Raw genomic sequence first — 19057 nt, forward strand, 5'->3', positions numbered from 1 at the left:
TCACTCACACACACACACACACCACACACACGTGACACACGTCACACACACACACACACACATACACACACGCGCGCTCGCGCGCGCGCACTACACCAACTCTGCCAAGCAGATGCCTGACCAGCACCGTAACCCAAGGCGCTTAGTCAGGCCTTGAGAAAAAAAATAAAACGAAATAAAATAAAATAAAGTAAATAAAATAAAATAAATTAAATAAATAAATAAAGATGAAATAAAATGAAATAAAATGAAATAACAAAATAAAACAAACAAACAAAAAGTAAATAAATAATAATGCAGCCGAACCGAGTGGTTATTCAAGGGTACGATCACCCCATCTTCAGCCTTGTTGACTTTGGTCCATAGGTGCTGAGGATGGGATGCGTACTCTGCAATCATCTCCGTGGGCTGCTGCTGTCTGTTAAAGAAGGTGGTGGCAAGCTCTGTGGCATCTCGCTGCTCTCCCCAGTTCTCATCAAGAACTGCAAGGATCTTGGCTGGGGTGTCCACTTCTGTCGCTGGCAGCCTGACCATCTGCTGGCGAGCTCTGCTGGCAAGGGCTGAGATCAGCCAGAGAGAGGCTGTCACGTCATCCAGGGGCTGTAGCTGGAGAATCAGTCTGGCCTCACTGATGAAGTTGTCGACCTCACTGCTGCTTTCCTCACCGGATAGCGTCGGGAGTTTGGGCAGGAAGTTGGTTGAAACCATCTAGATGTGGGCGACTTTTCTTCTTCGTGGACTTGTTTACCTGCTGCACTGTCCTCTCTCTTCTCCTATGTAAGACTATCCCTATGTGACTGTTAATGTAACCTCTTGTCCCTGTACGATCCTAGCTCACAGTGCCAACTATGTGATAGAGTAAGTTTGGTTGGTTGTGAGGGTTTTATTTTATTATAAGAGATATTCAAAGAATTTGCACATCCTATGCTCACAGCGCCAAGTTGTAACAAGGTCCACTTGGTGGTAAAAGGCTGTGGTTTAGGGATGGATTGAATTTGGTTAAAAGAATTGAAACCTTAAAGGGAATAATTGGATCTATTTTATAATGGATCTTTATCCTGTTGGCGACGCCACTTTTGTAGCCGTGTACCAAGTGGTTATTGAAAGGTACGGATGGTACAAAAGAACTAACTAATGATTAACTGAATAAAAGGATAGACAAGATCCCGCGCACAGGCCAGGAACATATAGAGGCCAGTCACAAATGGGTTTTTCTATTGTTTTATTTACAATAGTTATGAGAACATAAGAAAAGAAGACATAAACTAAAGGAGAAGAACAGAAGAAGACATAAAAGAGAAGACCTAAAAGAGAAGATGATGAGAAGAGAAGACAAAGAAGAGAAGACATAAAAGAGAAGATATAAAAATAAAATAAAAAGAGAAGTAATGGAAAAGACAGTGCAGTGATACATAGCGAGATGTCAGCCATTGTGGGAACACACACGACACACACTGCTCGCAACACAGCAAGAGAGAGAGAGCAGCTCTGGTCAGATGACTGACCAGGTATGAAATGACCACTCATCACTCACTGTGCCAATTTATGCAAGTTAAGCGGACTGGAAAGACAGTCGCGTGTGCTGCGAAGCAGATCGACACTAATCTGGCCAAATCTGACAACAAATGTGTTTCTTACAAGGTGTTCAGTGATAGATTTCTAAATGATTCCTGAACCGATTTACGTCGGATAAGTTGCAAAAGTAAGAGCTCAACGCCTACTTTCTAATGAGTATAAAATGAAGTGTTGATTATTTACGCTAAATTTATAATCTCAATTTAAGTCACCTGAACAGGGTCAGTTTTAACGAGCTCGTCGCTGAAAATTGCAAACTGAATGCGAAGCAGAAAATTTTTAAGTTGATAGAAACAACGAAAACTAAAATCAATGAGTCTGGTTGCAAATTACTGCCCTTTGCTTATCAGAAGCAAGATCCAGTTTCGCTCCTTATAATGCCATTACACAAAAGTCAACTGACTCAATCTGTCTCTCTCCACCACCGCCCTCCTCCCCCCTTGACCCTCTGTGTGTGTGTGTGTGTTTGTTTCTTTCATTTTGTTCATTTTTTCCTATGCATTTTACAAACACCATGCTTGTACCTGTATGCAAATGTGTGTGTGTGTGTGTGTGTGTGAAGTTTTTTCTCCTCTGTTATGTATTATCTACTAACACCATGCTTTCATTTTATTTAGTATTGTGTAGCGTAGACCCTATTCAGGGCGGGGACTGGATGTAAAAAAGCACACCAGTGCTTATTTATTATCCTCGAAATACAGAATTTGTCTTGTCTTGGCTTGGCTTGGCTTGTCTTGTGTTAATCTGGGGAATCAAGGAATTCTTCAGTCAGAATGCAGCTTCGAGGACAGCATCCCGTTACCCATGAAACTGAATGCATGCAATATGCAGGTGTGTGTGTGTGTGTGTGTGTGTGTGTGTGTGTGATGGCAAAATAATATGCCTTCAGAACAGATTCCGTATTGTTAAGGCATTCTCTTAACTGACAGTATCAGACGTCGAACATATTTCAAATATGAAAAAGTGTGCAGAAAGGCCTCTTCAAGTTTGAAGAGATGCTTGTCAAGCATTATAATGTGTGTGTGTGTGTGTGTCTAAATATATATATATATATATATATGTGTGTGTGTGTGTGTGTGTGTGTGTGAGTGCGTGTATGTGTGTCTATGTGTGGGTAGGTGGGTGGGTGTGAGTGTGTGTGTCTGTCTGTGTCTGTGTGTCAGTATGTGTGAAAGGACGGGACTGCATGTAGTTTAATTGTTCTGTGTGATGCTGCACTGTGGTGCTTTGCTCACACACACACACACACACACACACACACACACACACACACACACGACCACTTATACAGAACAAAAGAATATGCCAGTCTGCTTGATTATTTTATTTTATACTCCGTTCATCCGCATTTGATGACTCAGAAGGTCAATAAAATAAAGCAGAACATTATTTTTAATCTTTTGTTGTCACAGAAATATTATCATTAGTGCAATAGAGAGACAGACAGACAGAGAGAAAGAGAAACAGAGACAGAGAGAGACAGAGACAGAGAGAAAAATGTGCAAGGGAGGGAGGAGGGATTTGAATTCAAATGCAAACGGTCGAATTATGAAAGGATACTTTTTTTCTTTTTTTTTCTTTTTCAAAAAGAGAGTGATGGGGGTGGGGGTTGGGGGGGGGGGGGGCCAAGACAGAATATTGTAAATGGTAAAAGGAAAGGAATTCAGCACACACACACACACACACACACACACACACACACAATTTTTTAACCCCCAAAAGTGCCATAAATTAGTATGAATTCTTTTAATTTGAATACAATGAATCATATATTTCATTTCAGTTTTAAAAAAATATTACGAACATCGTTGTCATTTTCAACACACACTTGAATAAAACACGAAACACAATCCACTACAAACTGATTTTCTTAATATTACGAAATTGTGTTGAAATCGTAATTCGCTAACATTCATTTTTTAAGTATGATTCGATATTTGTTGTTGTTGTTTTTTTCTTCCTTGTTTCTTTGTTGTTGTTTTTATTATGATCCAGAATCTGCACACTGGTTTTCTATGATAGACGTACCAGTTGAGAACTTATGGTTACTGGGGGTGGTTCAGCAGTAAAGTGATGTGACTATATTGAACATTGAAATGTTCGTCTATCTGTTGTTCAGTTTCTTTTCACATAATAGTGTGGTGAATATGGAAACCAGCCACAATGAATTCTAAAGAAGAAAGCGACAAAGCATTGATTGTACCAGGATCGACATTTCCTGGATGTCGTTGTTGTAATTTATCACTTTCAAATTCATCAGGAATATAAGGGGCAATAATTTGTGAATTTCTTATAAACCCCCCCCCCACCCCCACTCCTCCCCCTCCCCCGAGCCACCGCCACCACCACCACCCCCACCCTGCTCCTGATCTCACATTTATGTCGCTCCTGACAGATCGACAGCCACACAAATTTACCCAGTAGGCCTAGCTATCCCCCTCTAAATTTCAACCTTTGTTCTGTCTGTATCCCAAACCAGAATAGAAAACATCAGAAGTCTGGACAACAAAAATTGTGTAAACGACCCTATAGAAGGAACGCGTTAACTAAAATTTTGGGAAGTAAAGTTTAAAGAAGTTATGATTATAATGTTAGGTTCGGTTCAGTTCAGTTCAGATACTCATGGAGGTGTCACTGCTTTTGGACAAATCCATACACGCTACACCACATCTGCCAAGCACATGCCTGACCAGCAGCGTATCCCAACGCGCTTAGTCAGACTTTAAGAAGAAAAAAAAAGTTGGGGTTTTTTTTCGCATTTTGTTTTATTTCATTATCTATCTGCTTACTTTAAAAAAAAATGTATTTGTTTAATTATCTATTCATTAATGATTTTATCTGCTGAAGTTATCAACCACATCAAAATAATCAAACATGTACAAATCACGCCAATAATCAGCAATGTATTTATCTAATTATTTAGTCAGGAGAGAGAGAAAGAAAAGGATACTGAGAAAATATACTTCTTAAATGACAATGCCCGGGAACAGTGAAGTGCGACGTTCATCATCTAGATCCAAATCAAAGTCCAAATCTAATTTCACTGGGAGGGGAGAGAGAGAAAAGAAAAAAAAGAAAAAAAGAAAGATTACAACGATTGCTGTGACAATAAAGACATGGCCACCGTGATCACTTTCCACCTTCATTGTCTTCACCACCCTGACTGGAATGGATTTCGTCAAAGCAGGTGAGATCAGAGAAATGCCCATATGGCAGTCCGCACGACCGCACCTTCTTGTAGAACCTCTTGCACGCACAGTTGTTGCTTTTGCACACGGCACGCAAGCACCTTTCGAACTCGCCCATCATGTTGTCTTCCGTGACGAGACAAGACGACAGGTCATTATGGCCGTAGATCCTTCCGCACACTTCGGCTGCTTCCGCTTTCTTATTCTCTGGGCATGCGCGGAATTGCGCCGCGGCCTTTGCACAGATCTCCCTTGAAGCCAACACACACACACACACACACACACACACACACATTTCATTATCGATGATTGTAATGAGAACACCTACAATCAACGCGGACGATTATGATAATGAGAACAAAGATGATCGTGATGAAGAAGAAGATCGATGATAATGATAACAATGATAATGAGGAGGAGAAGAAAGGTAGAATGAAAATGATGAAGAAGAGGCGGAGAAAGAAGAGGAGGAGGGACATACACCTATCACAATAAAACTATTGTGGAGTGATGGCTTAGAGGTAACGCGTCCACCTAGGAAGCGAGAGAATCTGAGCGCGCTGGTTCGAATCACGGCTCAGCCGCCGATATTTTCCCCCCCTCCACTAGACCTTGAGTGGTGGTCTGGGCGCTAGTCATTCGGATGAGACAATAAACCGAGGTCCCGTGTACAGCATGCACTTAGCGCACGCAAAAGAACTCACGGCAACAAAAGGGTTGTTCCTGGCAAAATTCTGAAGAATTATCCACTAGGATAGGATAAAACAAATAAAACTGCACGCAGGAAAAACTACAAAAATATGGGTGGCACTGTAGTGTAGCGACGCGCTCTCCCTGGAGGGAGCAGCCAGAATTTCGCACAGAGAAATCTGCTGTGATGAAAAGGAATCCAAATACAAATTATAAGATGACGATGATTACCACCACAAAGTATTGATTTTTTTTTTTTTTAATTTTTTTTTTTAGGATGATGGACATACAGCTATCACAATAACATGACGATGATCACAATCACAGTAGACAGTGGTGTTTTTAAGTCATACATCAATATCAAGAACAAAAACTGAGAAAATGATCTGGGTATATACTACTCTGGATCAAATGTGTGAATTTTCAGCCTTCTAGAATTATTTCCTTTTTTCTTCTTCTTCTCTTCTTTGCGCTTAAAAAAAAAAAAAAAAAAAAATCAGTGACGTCACTATGCCCGTAAATTCAACATGAATGGCAGACAAAGGGTGTTTTAATCGAGGCTTGGGGGTAAAAGGTATCTGCACCTTTCAAAGACACCATTTGGGAGCTGTTGTGAATTCTGTGCAAGGGAGGGAAAAAATATTACTTATTCAGTGTCCCTGACATGACTACCCCACACTCCAGTTTCGTCCGTTGAGATAGCTCTGCAATGGGAGCACACTCTTACGGGTGAATGATCAAGGGACATCACTTACAACAACAAGAACAACGACAAAACAAACAAAAAATACGATAAAGACTTCACAAAGACATTAAGTAAAACGGAGAATTTACGGCCACAATAGCCGAGTGGTCATTTTTGAATTGTTACGGTTAAATCTTATTTCATGTTAGTTATGCATTTCTTAGTAGTTTTTTTCCTTTTCTGTTTTATCCTGACTTCTCCTCCCCTCCCCGCCCCCCCCCCCTCCCAGCTGCCCCCCCCCCCCCTCCTTTTCTTGTTTGTTTTTGTTTCTTTTTATCGGTTAATATCATTAATAGCGAAAAGACGCTAAACTAAAGAACGAACACACACACACACACACACACACACACACACACACACACACACACACGACCTGTCCCCCCCACCCCCACCACCCAACTTCTTCCCCCGTTCAGAATTCTTCTTCTTCCTCTTCTTCTGCGTTCGTGGTTGGACTTTCAATCTGAGGGTCTTGGGTTCGAATATCGGCAACGGCGCCTGGTGGGTAAAAGATGGAAAAAATTTTTCCCAATCTCCCAGGTCAACGTATGTGCAGACTTGGATGTGTCTGAACTGACACCCTTCGTATGTATACGCAAGCAGAAGATCAAATACGCACGTTTAAGATCCTGTAATCCATGTCGGCGTTCGGATGGTTATGGAAACAAGAGGAGACCCAGCATGCACACGCCCCGAAAACGAAGTATGGCTGCCAACATGGCGCGGGGTAAAAACGGTCATACACGTAAAAGTTCACGCGTAGACATACGAGTGAACGTGGGAGTTGCAGCCCACGAACGCAGAAGAAGAGGTGTGTGTGTGTGTGTGTGTGTGTGTGTGTGTGTGTGTGTGTGTGTGTTCGTTCTTTAGTTTAGCGTCTTTTCGCTATTAGTGATATTAGACGATAAAAAAAAAGATTAAAAAAAAAAAAAAAAAAAAAAGGATGGGGGGGGGGGGGGGTAGCGGGGGGGGGGGGGGGGGGGGGGGAGAGGGGAGGAGAAGTCAGAATAAAACAGAAAAGGAAGAAAACTACTAAGAAATGCATAACTAACATGAAATAAGATTTAACCGTAACAATTCAAAAATGATGATGATGATGATATGTGTGTGTGTATGTGTGTGTGTGTGTGTGTGTGTGTGTGTGTGTGTGTGTCTGTGTGTGTGAGTGCGTGTCAGTGTGTGTGTGTGTGTGTGTGTGTGTGTGTGTGTGTGTGTGTGTGTGTGTTATGTGTGTGCGTGTTCGTTCGTTCTTTAGTGAGTGCATGTCAGTGTGTGTGTGTGTGTGTGTGTGTGTGTGTGTGTGTGTGTGTGTGTTTGTGTGTGAACAGAGGATGGAGGAGAAGGAGGAGGGGGTGTGGGGGCGGAAGGTAAAGCACGCCAACTCACCTTTGTGTGACGTCATCGTTGCTGAGTACGTCAGAGATGATTTCACCGACCGTTCCGTTCCCCATGAACGTACCTGATCACATAATCGGCGTCAGTAACAACATCGTTAGTTGTAGCACCAGCAGCAGCAACAGCTTTACCACCATCATCGTCATCATCATCATCGCTATCTTTTTTTCTGTGGTGATACGTTGTCGTCATCATCATCATCATCATCATCATCAAACTGTGAGGAATTATGTATATAACTATATGGGTTTGTTCGAATGTACGTTTTATTTACCAGTGTGATAACTGAATCGGTAACATAAGCATCATTGATTTAAAAGTTGTTTACTGTGTGTATGGAGAGAGCATCATCATCATCATCATCATAAAAACTGAAGAAGTATATAGGTTTGTTCCAATGTAGGTATGCCTTTCATTTACCAATGAGCTAACTGATTCGGTAGCATAAGCAGAATTGATGTACCTTGTGTATGGAGAGAGCATCATCATCATCATCATCATCATCATCGTTATAATATTGTCATCATAACATCATTATTATCACCATCTTGATCGTATCACCATTTCATCATCACGTACGCGGTATTCCGGGAAGAAAGTATTTCTACATTTGGCAGACGAACAAGTACTCCAAGTGATGTGCACCTCTCTCTCTCTCTCTCTCTCTCTCCAGCTATCTATCTATAGCTCTTTCTCATTCCGTCTCCCTGTGTCTTTCTCTGTCTGTCTGTCTGTCTATCTATCTATCTATCTATCTCTCAGAAGCAATGGAGTCACTGGGGATCGATTTGTAGACTTTGCAAAAGCCTTTGATGAGACTGACTATACACTTCTGTTTGGAAAGCTCCGAATTTATTACACATCAGCTATAACATTAGGCTTCTGGTCGTCTGTTTACATTGACAGAAAACAATGAACGATGGAATATTAAAAAAACACATGTATTATATATTTATTTTTTTTTAAATGTTAAAACCTCCACCTTGTACTCACCCAACTTTCGGGACTTCAGCTTCCAACTTGGGGAAAAATCTAACGATATTAACCACAGAGCGTCCTTGACCAGTTCATGGGGACAATGCAGTCCAAGTTGTTAAGAACACAGCCTACCAGAAAGGTAATTCCAAAAAAGAAACTAAAAGACAAAAACAAAGGGGAAAAAAACACCTTGCTAAACCAAATGAAAAGACGGATTCCAAACCAACTTCCTTCCCATGACACGTGATAATCCATTCAAATCCAAATTGAAGACACACACACACACACACACACACACACACACACAAAAGTGTTTCCGGTCTCAGAAACTCACCACACATTGCCACTGGATAGGGCTTGTTACTGAAAAATGTGTCTGAGCACGAGACAGACACTCTGGTTTTCCCTTCGATGGCGAATGCGATTTTGAAGACACCTGTCTTTTCGATCACAGCCGCATCGTCATAATAGCCAATGACATCATACACACTGCCGAGTCCTATTTTCTTATTCCACACGTTCGTTTTTCCATCTCTGTTCTGCAGAAAAGAAAAAGGAAAAAAAAAGGCTACAGCCATTAATTTCATTGCAGTTACACACACACACACACACACACACACACACACACTAACACTGGTGGAGTCTCCCGTCTGAAGAACAGACGATGGGTGAGGGGACAACCACACAGACAGTACAGTGTTTAGATAAATGGACGGGTGGGAGAGTGAATGGATACATGATGGAGTCTCCAGTCGGACCGACAGATGAGTAGGCAGGCAGGCTTATCTGTCGGTGTGTGTCCTCATATGGGAGAAGAGGCCGATTCTGAATGCGCAGCACTTCCCACAGGTGTTGCAAGGGAAAACGTCTCCAGAAGTTGAGCCCTGCTTCCTTCGCTCAGGCTTCTCCTTAATGGCCAGCGTTCTCTTGTTTTCAAACGTGTTAATGCCACGAGAGCACAGCATCCTCCAGCGAGAGCGGTCAAGGGCAGCAGTTTCCCACGAAATGCTAACACTAACACACACTAACACTAACACTAGCTAACACTAACACACTAATACACATCTGCTTTCGAAGTACGAATCCATAAAGGTGGTTTTCGAATGCTAATTGTTGATGTCGGACCAACAGTGACCAGCGGAAGACACTTCATGCTTTTGGTCAGCATCACAAAGTCCCACTGACATCAGCAGCAGAGCCCAGTTCAGATATGGCATGGCAGAGACACGCCCACTGTCAACCACTCGCGTAAAATATACGATAATGTAAGACATGCTCACAATTAATTGGAAAAGGTTCTCTTCTAGTGCAGACATTGCAATATATCTTCCAGCACATTCATCGTTCCACAATTATTTTCATAAATCACGAACGTTGTTTTAACAACAACAACAACAACAACAATAATAATAATAATAATAATAATAATAATAATAATATCATTAGTTTGTTGTTGTTGTGTTTGGAATATGACAGAAAGTCCCCTAAAAAACACATTGCTGCAATGATCACAGGTCGCTTTTTTTCTTCTCCCTTTCTTTCGCGGATTGTGATGTTGTTCCAATTGTACGCCATACATAGAAGGCAGTATCTCACTGTTTGTATCGGCAAGTAGGCACGAATCTTGTATTTTTCTTTCGACCTTCTTTAGAATTTGATGAAGAGAATCATTACATTCAGTGCTTCTTCTTTCTTAGTTATGTTTCACTCTTCGTCAGCAGCTTGAGGCCAGTTTCACACAGAGTTAAAAGTCCAGACATTGTCGTTCTGGCGATTGTCTTTGCTGGGTCTCAGTGTAGACAGTTCATCTCCGGACCTGCTGATGTAAGGCAAAGGAAATGCAAGATTTTTGACTCATTTGTGTAAACAAAGTGAGTCTATGTTTTAACCCGGTGTTCGGTTGTCTGTGTGTGTGTGTGTCTGTGTGTCTGTGTGTCCGTGGTAAACTTTAACATTGACATTTTCTCTGCAAATACTTTGTCAGTTGACACCAAATTAGGCATAAAAATAGGAAAAATTCAGTTCTTTCCAGTCATCTTGTTTAAAAAAAATATTGCACCTCTGGGATGGGCACCAAAAAAATAATTTTAAGCCTAATTATATGCAAACTGCATTTACTGTTATATTTATATTTTTTGTATTCTCTAAACTTGGCACTTTGATCTGATATTCTAACCCCACAACAAGAGCAGTCATTATCATCATTTTTGGTTCAAACAGGAACTTCTTTTGCTAAGCATGGAAGTTTTATTTATTTTGCAAACGTTTTGGTGCAGATAGTAAAAAAGGGAAATTACCCTGTAATTAATGCTAGGGGACTTAATTTATCACAAGTGTGTCTTGAAGGCCTTGCCTCTCTTGTTCTTTCATGTGCCACCTTGGGGGCATATAGAAACAGTAAATGTCAGAGTCCTAGATGTACACCATGTAAGCATACTTCTTCTTCGTTCGTGGCCTGCAACTTCCTCGTTCATTGCTATGTACACGAGTGGGCTTTTACGTGTATGACCGTTTTTACCCCGCGCCATGTAGGTAGCCACACACTGTTTTCGGGGTTGTGCATGCTGGGTATGTTCTTGTTTCCATGACCCACCGAACGCTGACATGGATTACAGGATCTTTAACGTGCATATTTGATCTGCTTGCATATAAACACAAAGGTGGTTCATACGTTGACCTGGGAGATCGGAAAAATCTCCACCCTTTACCCACCAGGCGCCGTTACCGAGATTCGAACCCCGGACCCTCAGATTGAAAGTCCAACGCTTTAACCACTCGCCCGTCGTAAACATATATTGAGCGGCTCTGCTGAGCTTGGAAACACGTGTCAATAAGACCAACCAGGGTGTGATTTTCAGAATCTGTGCGTGTATTCCCGTCTCTGAGGGAGAAAAGTCAATGGTTATCGGACGACCATACACTGATATGTGGAGTGATGGCCTAGAGGTAACGCGTCCGCCTAGGAAGCGATAGAATCTGAGCGCGCTGGTTCGAATCACGGCCCAGCCGCCGATATTTTCTCCCCCTCCACTAGACCTTGAGTGGTGGTCTGGACGCTAGTCATTCGGATGAGACGATAAACCGACGTCCTGTGTGCAGCATGCACTTAGCGCGCGTAAAAGAACCCACGGCAACAAAAGTGTTGTCCCTGGCAAAATTCTGTAGAAAAAATCCAGTTCGATAGGAAAAACAAATAAAACTGCACGCAGGAAAAAACAACAACAAAAAATGGGTGGTGTTGTAGTGTAGCGACGCGCTCTCCCTGTGGAAAGCAGCCCGAATTTCACACAGAGAAATCTGTTGTGACAAAAAGAAATACAAACTACAAAAATATGCCGTTCTTTGGTTATTTGATTGTTTATTTATTTATTTGTCCGTTTGTTTTTTGTTTTTTTTTTTTTTTTTTTGTACGCCTATAGTTGACTTCATCAAGTGTTTGCGCCTTATACATATTATTATTAGTATTAGTAGTTCTTTTTATGTGTTTATCTATTATTATTATTATTATTATTATTATTATTATTTTATTATTTTATTTTTATTTTATTTTATTTTATCTTTTTTTTTTCAAGGCCCGACTAAGCGCGTTGGGTTACGCTGCTGGTCAGGCATCTGCTTGGCAAATGTGGTGTGGCGTATATGGATTTGTCCGAACACAGTGACGCCTCCTAGAATTACTGATACTGATTGTCCGAACGCAGTGACGCCTCCTTGAGCTACTGAAACTGAAACTGAAACTGTTTATCTATGTTATGTACTGGCCGTTTTCAAACACCCTGGTGATCACAGGCAGCAGCTCACCTTTTCCACACGTCCTCTGTCAGTCCGACCTCTCCAGTAATCACTAGTGGTGGTGATGCTGACCCAGACGGTATCTGGCGAGAGTCGGTTCTCTTGTTCCGTGTCCAGTACATTACCCGGAGACACCTGAAGAACAGACGATTGAGTGTGGGGACGTCGTTCGTTTATTTATTTATTTCTAGTCTGTTCGTCTAAGATGATGATATTAGACTGAAAATAAATGATATTATTATTATTTTTTGGATTATTATCATTCCTATCATAATGATGATTGTTAGTATTAATTTGAAATCGACATTTCTGTATATTCGAATGAAAAGGGGGGCGGTTGATGTGGGGGAGGGGGGGGGGTGGGGCAAGGGGGAGGGGGCTAAGAAAGGAAGAGAGAGAGAGGGAGAGAGAGACAGACAGACAGACAGAGAGACACAGAGAGAGAACAGAATGTGGAAATAGAGTACAAAATCTAAAATGGAGAGGGTGAGTGTCAGTGATTGGAGAAAGTAAAAACATAACATTGGAAGGGTGTGTGTGAGAGGCGGGACAGGGGAAGCGGGATTAGGACAAACAAAAAACCCGAAAAACTATAAAAATAAAAAAAAATATTTTAAAAAAATGTATGCACTACTTCTTTAGATTATTTTTCGAAAAGAGGTTCATGTGGGGACCTACAATAAACAACCAACTGGACAATTTAACACATAACGTGGGTGAGGGGACAACCACACAGACAGTACAGTGTTTAGATAAATGGACGGGTGGGAAAGTGAACGTGTACATGATGGAGTCTCCCGTCGGTCCGACGGATGAGTAGGCAGGCAGGCTTATCTGTCGGTGTGTGTCCTCATATGGGAGAAAAGGCCGATTCTGGATGCGCAGCACTTTCCACAGGTGTTGCAAGGGAAAACGTCTCCAGAAGTTGAGCCCTGCTTCCTTCGCTCACGCTTCTCCTTACTGACCAGCGTTCTCTCTGGTTAAGACGCCCATCTGCCAATAATTATAGTACCCGTGGGGGTCTGGGTTCGAATCTCGGTTTCACCCCTTTTTCTCACGGATACATATACTATAGGTATTGGTGGATGGATAGATGGATGAACGGACACACACACACACACACACACACACACACACACACACACACACACACACACACACACACACACACACACACACACACACACACACACACAAACATATATATATATATATATATTATATATACATACATATAATCATGTATACATACATATATATATAGAGAGAGAGATATAGAGAGAGAGAGATTTGGGTGTGTATATTGATAGATACGGATAGATATGGATGGACAGATAGAAAATTATAACTTAAAAGATAGATGAATAGATAGATAGGGGTGGATACAGATTATGGGTAGATCATAGACATGGTGAAATGGTGGCTGGATATAAAACAGACACACCGATAGAAGGACACTCCGAGAAATGGACACAATAAACAGACACATAAAAAATAAATAAAAAATAAAGGGATTGGCAGACAGACAGACAGACAGACGGATGATGAATTGATGCATGAACTGATGAACAGATGGACAGAAGAAGCCATGAACAAGAATAAACAATAAATTACTGACTAAAAGATATAAATCAGCAACGATGTGAATAACCACATTACTTGTCACAGGACCGGAGGAAAAGACCTACAGTCAAAGGATGGGTTTGGGTATGGGTTACAGATAGGTTCCCAAGAGGGTTAACTCTCTCCATACGAACGGCGAAAGAGACGACGTTAACAGCGTTTCACCCCCAATTACCACCATCAAAATATTGCAAGCGGAAGGCTCTTATACTGAAGACGTGAATGTTGACAAAGAATACCACAATTCTGACGACGGAAGCTAAAGGTTGGGTCATTCAGACACCCACTGGACATCCGAGGGCTCTGTGTAGAGGAGAAGAGAGGACTGGCCGTACTGAGTGAGTTAAACAGGGACCGTTACGGTACGGGTAACGGCTAATTTCCGATGTGGAAGGTGGCGTAATGGTTAAGACGTCCATCTGCCAATATAGTTCCTGTGGGGGTCTGGGTTCGAATAAGGGTCTCACCCCTTTCTCTCAATTTGACTGGAAAATCAAACTGATCGTCCAGTCATTCGGATGAGACGATAAGCCGATGTCCCGTGTGCACCACACACTTTGCGCAGTGAAAAAAAAATTCAAGGCAACAAAAGAGTTGTCCTTTGTAAAAAATATTCTGCATACGAAATCCACTTTTAATAGGAACACAAGTTAGGGTAAGAGAAGGACGGTTTGGTTGTGGGCTAGAGATGTTAAGAATGACAGGGGATGGCTTTGCTGTTCCAGTCAGTTGATAAAAAGGCCAAGGACGGGTCAGCGTTTGGGCTGGGGTCCGGTTCCAGTAAGGATGTTACAGTGGGTGGGTTTGGGTACGCGCGCGCACACACACACACACACACACACACACACACACACACACACACACACACACACACACAGTGGGGCGCGCGCGCACACACACACACACACATAGTGGGGCACACACACACACACACACACATAGTGGGGCACACACACACACACACACACACACACACACACACACACACACACAGTGGGGCACACACACACACACACACACACACACACACACACACACACACACACACACAGACACACACACACACACACACACACACACACACACACACACACACACACACACACTGACACACACATAGTGGGGCACACACACACACACACACACACACACACACACACACACACACACCAGCCACGGCATACACACACTGTTGACTACCTTGATCCGATATTCTCCACACGTCATGTCGACCAGACGATACTTGCAGGGCAGGTCCACGCTGAACGTGTGTCCATCGAAGTTTTTCACCCTATTTCCCCACTCGACCTGGCAAGTGTAAGCTGCACGACAACGGTAGACAAACAACTGACGATGATTATTCTGATTGCAGATGTTCCAGGGTAATACGTGTTCAGACAAAACACTTATATCATTCCACTACAGCTACGACTTAACTCGTACCATGATTACTTCCCTTGTGGACCAGATACGACTATTCTCGTACCAACACACTGTTCTAATTTCGTGTAATTATTCTTGCTTGGTACAGTTGGCATTCTGAACTGAACCGTTTAAGGAATCCAGAAGCATGAAAATGAAGCTTTCTTCGACCGATTAGATCAACAATTCTCCATCTATTTTTACCGTTTTAGTGAACCACCCTGTTGTGTTTTTTTTGGTTTTTTTGTTTTTCTGCGGTGGTCTCAGGTAATGGTGATCCAGGGAAGTTGTAACAGGCATATAGCTATGGGGTAGAAGTCAAAAGTGGAGTGATGGCCTAGAGGTAACGCGTCCGCCTAGGAAGCGAGAGAATCTGACCTCGCTGGTTCCAATGACGGCTCAGCCGCCGATATTTTCTCCCCCTCCACTAGACCTTGAGTGGTGGTCTGGACGCTAGTCATTCGGATGAGACGATAAACCGAGGTCCCGTGTGCTAGCGTGCACTTAGCGCACGTAAAAGAACCCACGGCAACAAAAGAGTTGTTCCTGGCAAAATTCTGTAGAAAAAATCCACTTCGATAGGAAAAACAAATAAAACTGCACGCAGGGGAAAAAAAATGGAAAAAAAGGGGTGGCGCTGTAGTGTAGCGACGCGCTCTCCCTGGGGAGAGCAGCCCGAATTTCACATAGAGAAATCTGTTGTGATAAAAAAATAAATACAAATACAAGATATGGGGCAGAATACAGAGGTCAAGGTAGAAGATGGGTTGAGACTAAAGAGAACTAAATTCAACTGAATCATGGTGCTTTGAGCCACCCGGTCGAACATCACTTACAACTGTGAGCTTAATCATACAGAAAGCTATCAAATGCCAAGCAATGCAGAAGCGGTTTTTGCACAGTATAAGGATCGAGGGTCTTAGTTTTACCGAGTTTTAGGTTAATGTCCTATTTTAGCATCCTGAATTATTGCACCTATTGGTTACATTTCCATTGATTGTGGGACGAGAAACGGAGAAAGCAAGATGGTGGCACGTTTGTAAAATTTTATATAGTTATTGAACCCACTTTAACTCTCTCCATACGAACGGCGAAAGAGGCGACGTTAACAGCGTTTCACCCCAGTTACCATCATCAAAATATTGCAAGCGGAGGGCTCTTATACTGAAGAGGTGAATGTTGACAAAGAATACCACAATTCTGACGACAGAAGCTAAAGGTTGGGTCATTCAGACACCCACTGGACATCCGAGGGGTCTGTGTCGAGGAGAAGAGAGGACTGGCCGTACTGAGTGAGTTAAAATTGAGTAAAATAACGTACAAAATAAGAGTCGAAATCCACTGAAAATCGATCTGTGGCAATATCGTTTCATTCATGGACAAAATTGCCGGTAAAATAGGCGCAATAATTAATTCTAGAATGTTAAAACAGGACTTTGCCCCGATATTCAACTCTGTTTCGAAATCGCCACGGTTTACGTCACTCGTGGAGGGTCACGTGCTTCGACTTTGAATTCGTTCTGCGTGCGTGTGTCTGGGTCCACGGCCTTTTAACAGAAGTCCGGGGTCTGGGTCATCGGTCACTTACTCCGTGCAGCATGTGCAAAACTGCTTCTTCTGCATTTTTTATCATTTTTGCGTTTTGGTAGCTTTCTGTACGATTCAGCTCACTGTTGTAGGTCATGGCGTTCATCGCTCTATGAATTTGGATGGCAATGATACCATGTATGATCGACTTCATAGTTAAATCAGCATATTTCATGAACACCTCACATGTCGCGGATGTCATGGGACCGTGTGATAAAACGCTTGATTCTGACAGAGACCGTTTCTATTCTTCCAATGTTGTTCTGTCGATATTGCTGAAAAGTCTCGGAAAGCAATCACGAGTCTGTCTTTCTGCCTTGCATAGGAGGTGGTACCCTGTTTGGAATCATGATAATACAATGTCTGGGCCGGGGACCGTTTCAGTGTTTCTCGTTTTTCATTTTCCATGGCGAATCTGCATGCGGGGCGTGGGACGAAATTTTTGCAGAAATCTTTTTCAGTTGTAAATGAATTAATGGACTGCGTGTTGGGAGTTTTTATCATTTCTTCTTTTGAATGGACATCTGTCACTACAACACTCCAACACCTTCGCTGTGGCACGGTGGTGCCAGCAGCTGCCAGATCTCTCTCTCTCTCTCTCTTAATATATATATATATATATATATATATAACAGAGTGAGGGAGATAGAGAGAGAGGGACATATACAATAAGAATTTACAAAGATGTTGTTAAAAGGGGGGAAGAATAACAGGGAAGGAGGTGGGGGACAGGGGAAAGGAGGGGGCTAACCCTTTGACAGGTCTTTTAGATTAAGCAGTATGGACCTCCCACACGGACAGACATCCGGAACGCCCACCGTCCTCCCCCACCCCCCCACACCCTCGAATTCCTCCCCCGCCCCCCTCCTGCAACCAAAACCCCACCCCCACCCCCCGCCGCCTCCTGGTCCCGCTGTGAACAATGAAACCTTCACCAAAGCAGGCCCAGAACCCTGAACCACGTGATCTTAATGGCGGCCGCCTAGCCAATAGGTCGTTAAATCTAACTGTGCTAGCTAACGGCTTAGTCTTGTGAAGGACTATGACTCTCAAACTAGGCGACAAAAAATGCACTGGCTCTTAGTGCTGCAGCCTTGGGGGCTAGTTGACCTTTGGGAACCATCCCAACACCGACTGTCCTAAAACCCTCTTGACCGAGAGAGTGGGTATGTAACTTGGGCAAGACACTCTCCACTATAATCAAATTTTAGCCCCAAGATAGTCGGGACAGCAGTTACCTCCTCTGGTGTTCTGATGGTCATTGTCGAACACGACTGGCTATAATACTAGCTAACTAGAGAGCCATTCGCAATGACTGACAGGGCTTGAGTTTCGTCCCCTTTGGGCTCGTGAGATAATGGTGAGAAACGATAATAATAACTTGACGAGGATAGTCCTGCACACGTGGAGAGAACTCACTTTTTCCTTCACGATGGGTTGCCAGCGAACACGCCAGGGCAAGGCACAGCAGAACGTACACTGACTGCATGTTTCTCGGGAACTGGAGCTTTGTGTCGATCTGAAACTGATACCACACGAGTGTACATTTCAGGTGGGTTTACATATTTCAGGTGGGATATATATATATTATCCTTTCTCTGCGGGTTGGAGCAAGTCATGTCAAACATCAAAAGTTCACGTCACCACCACACCCAGCCGTCAGTTTCAAGGAGGCATGTGTGTGGACTGATCCATATACGCTACAACACGTACATCGGGTGCATTTAAAAAAAAAAAATTTAAAGTGGGGGAAGGGGTGTAAAAAGAGAGGAGGGTGCGTGGATGCTTCACTTATGATCAAACCGACCGTGCTAGTCATACGGGCACAATAGCCGAATGGTTAAAGCGTTGGACTTTCAATCTGAGGGTCCTGGGTTCGAATCTTGGTGTCGCCTGGTGGGCAAAGGGTGGAGATTTTCCCAATCTCCCATGTCAACATATGTGCAGACCTGCCAGTGTCTGAACCCCCTTCGTGTGTATACGCACACAGAAGCTCAAATACGCACGTTAAAGATCCTGTAATCCATGTCAGCGTTCGGTGGGTTATGGAAACAAGAACATA

General features: G+C 42.8%; 1 protein-coding gene across 1 annotated transcript; it reads right to left on the reverse strand.

The window, feature by feature from the left end:
• Positions 1-3945: 3945 nt before the first annotated feature.
• LOC143289576 (uncharacterized) lies at positions 3946-15423 on the reverse strand. Its single transcript, XM_076598603.1, has 5 exons — positions 15187-15423; positions 12373-12498; positions 8906-9110; positions 7585-7657; positions 3946-5014 (listed from the first exon to the last, which is right to left on the reverse strand). Exons 1-5 carry the CDS (start codon positions 15211-15213, stop codon positions 4705-4707), a joined length of 741 nt encoding a protein of 246 aa, XP_076454718.1. The 5' UTR covers positions 15214-15423; the 3' UTR covers positions 3946-4704.
• Between the last annotated feature and the right edge of the window lie 3634 nt (positions 15424-19057).

The sequence above is a fragment of the Babylonia areolata genome, chromosome 14, assembly GCF_041734735.1.
Source record: "Babylonia areolata isolate BAREFJ2019XMU chromosome 14, ASM4173473v1, whole genome shotgun sequence".
NCBI lineage: Eukaryota > Metazoa > Mollusca > Gastropoda > Neogastropoda > Buccinidae > Babylonia > Babylonia areolata.

Bases quoted from the DNA above. Each gene is read 5' to 3' on its own strand.
- LOC143289576 (XM_076598603.1), bottom strand. From the start codon at position 15,213: ATGACGTGTGGAGAATATCGGATCAAG. The intron at 7,658-8,905 runs GTGAGTTTCTGA...TTATGTGATCAG, and splicing joins CTATCCAGTGGCAATGTGTG to GTACGTTCATGGGGAACGGA. The intron at 5,015-7,584 runs GTGAGTTGGCGT...GTTGGCTTCAAG, and splicing joins AACGATGACGTCACACAAAG to GGAGATCTGTGCAAAGGCCG.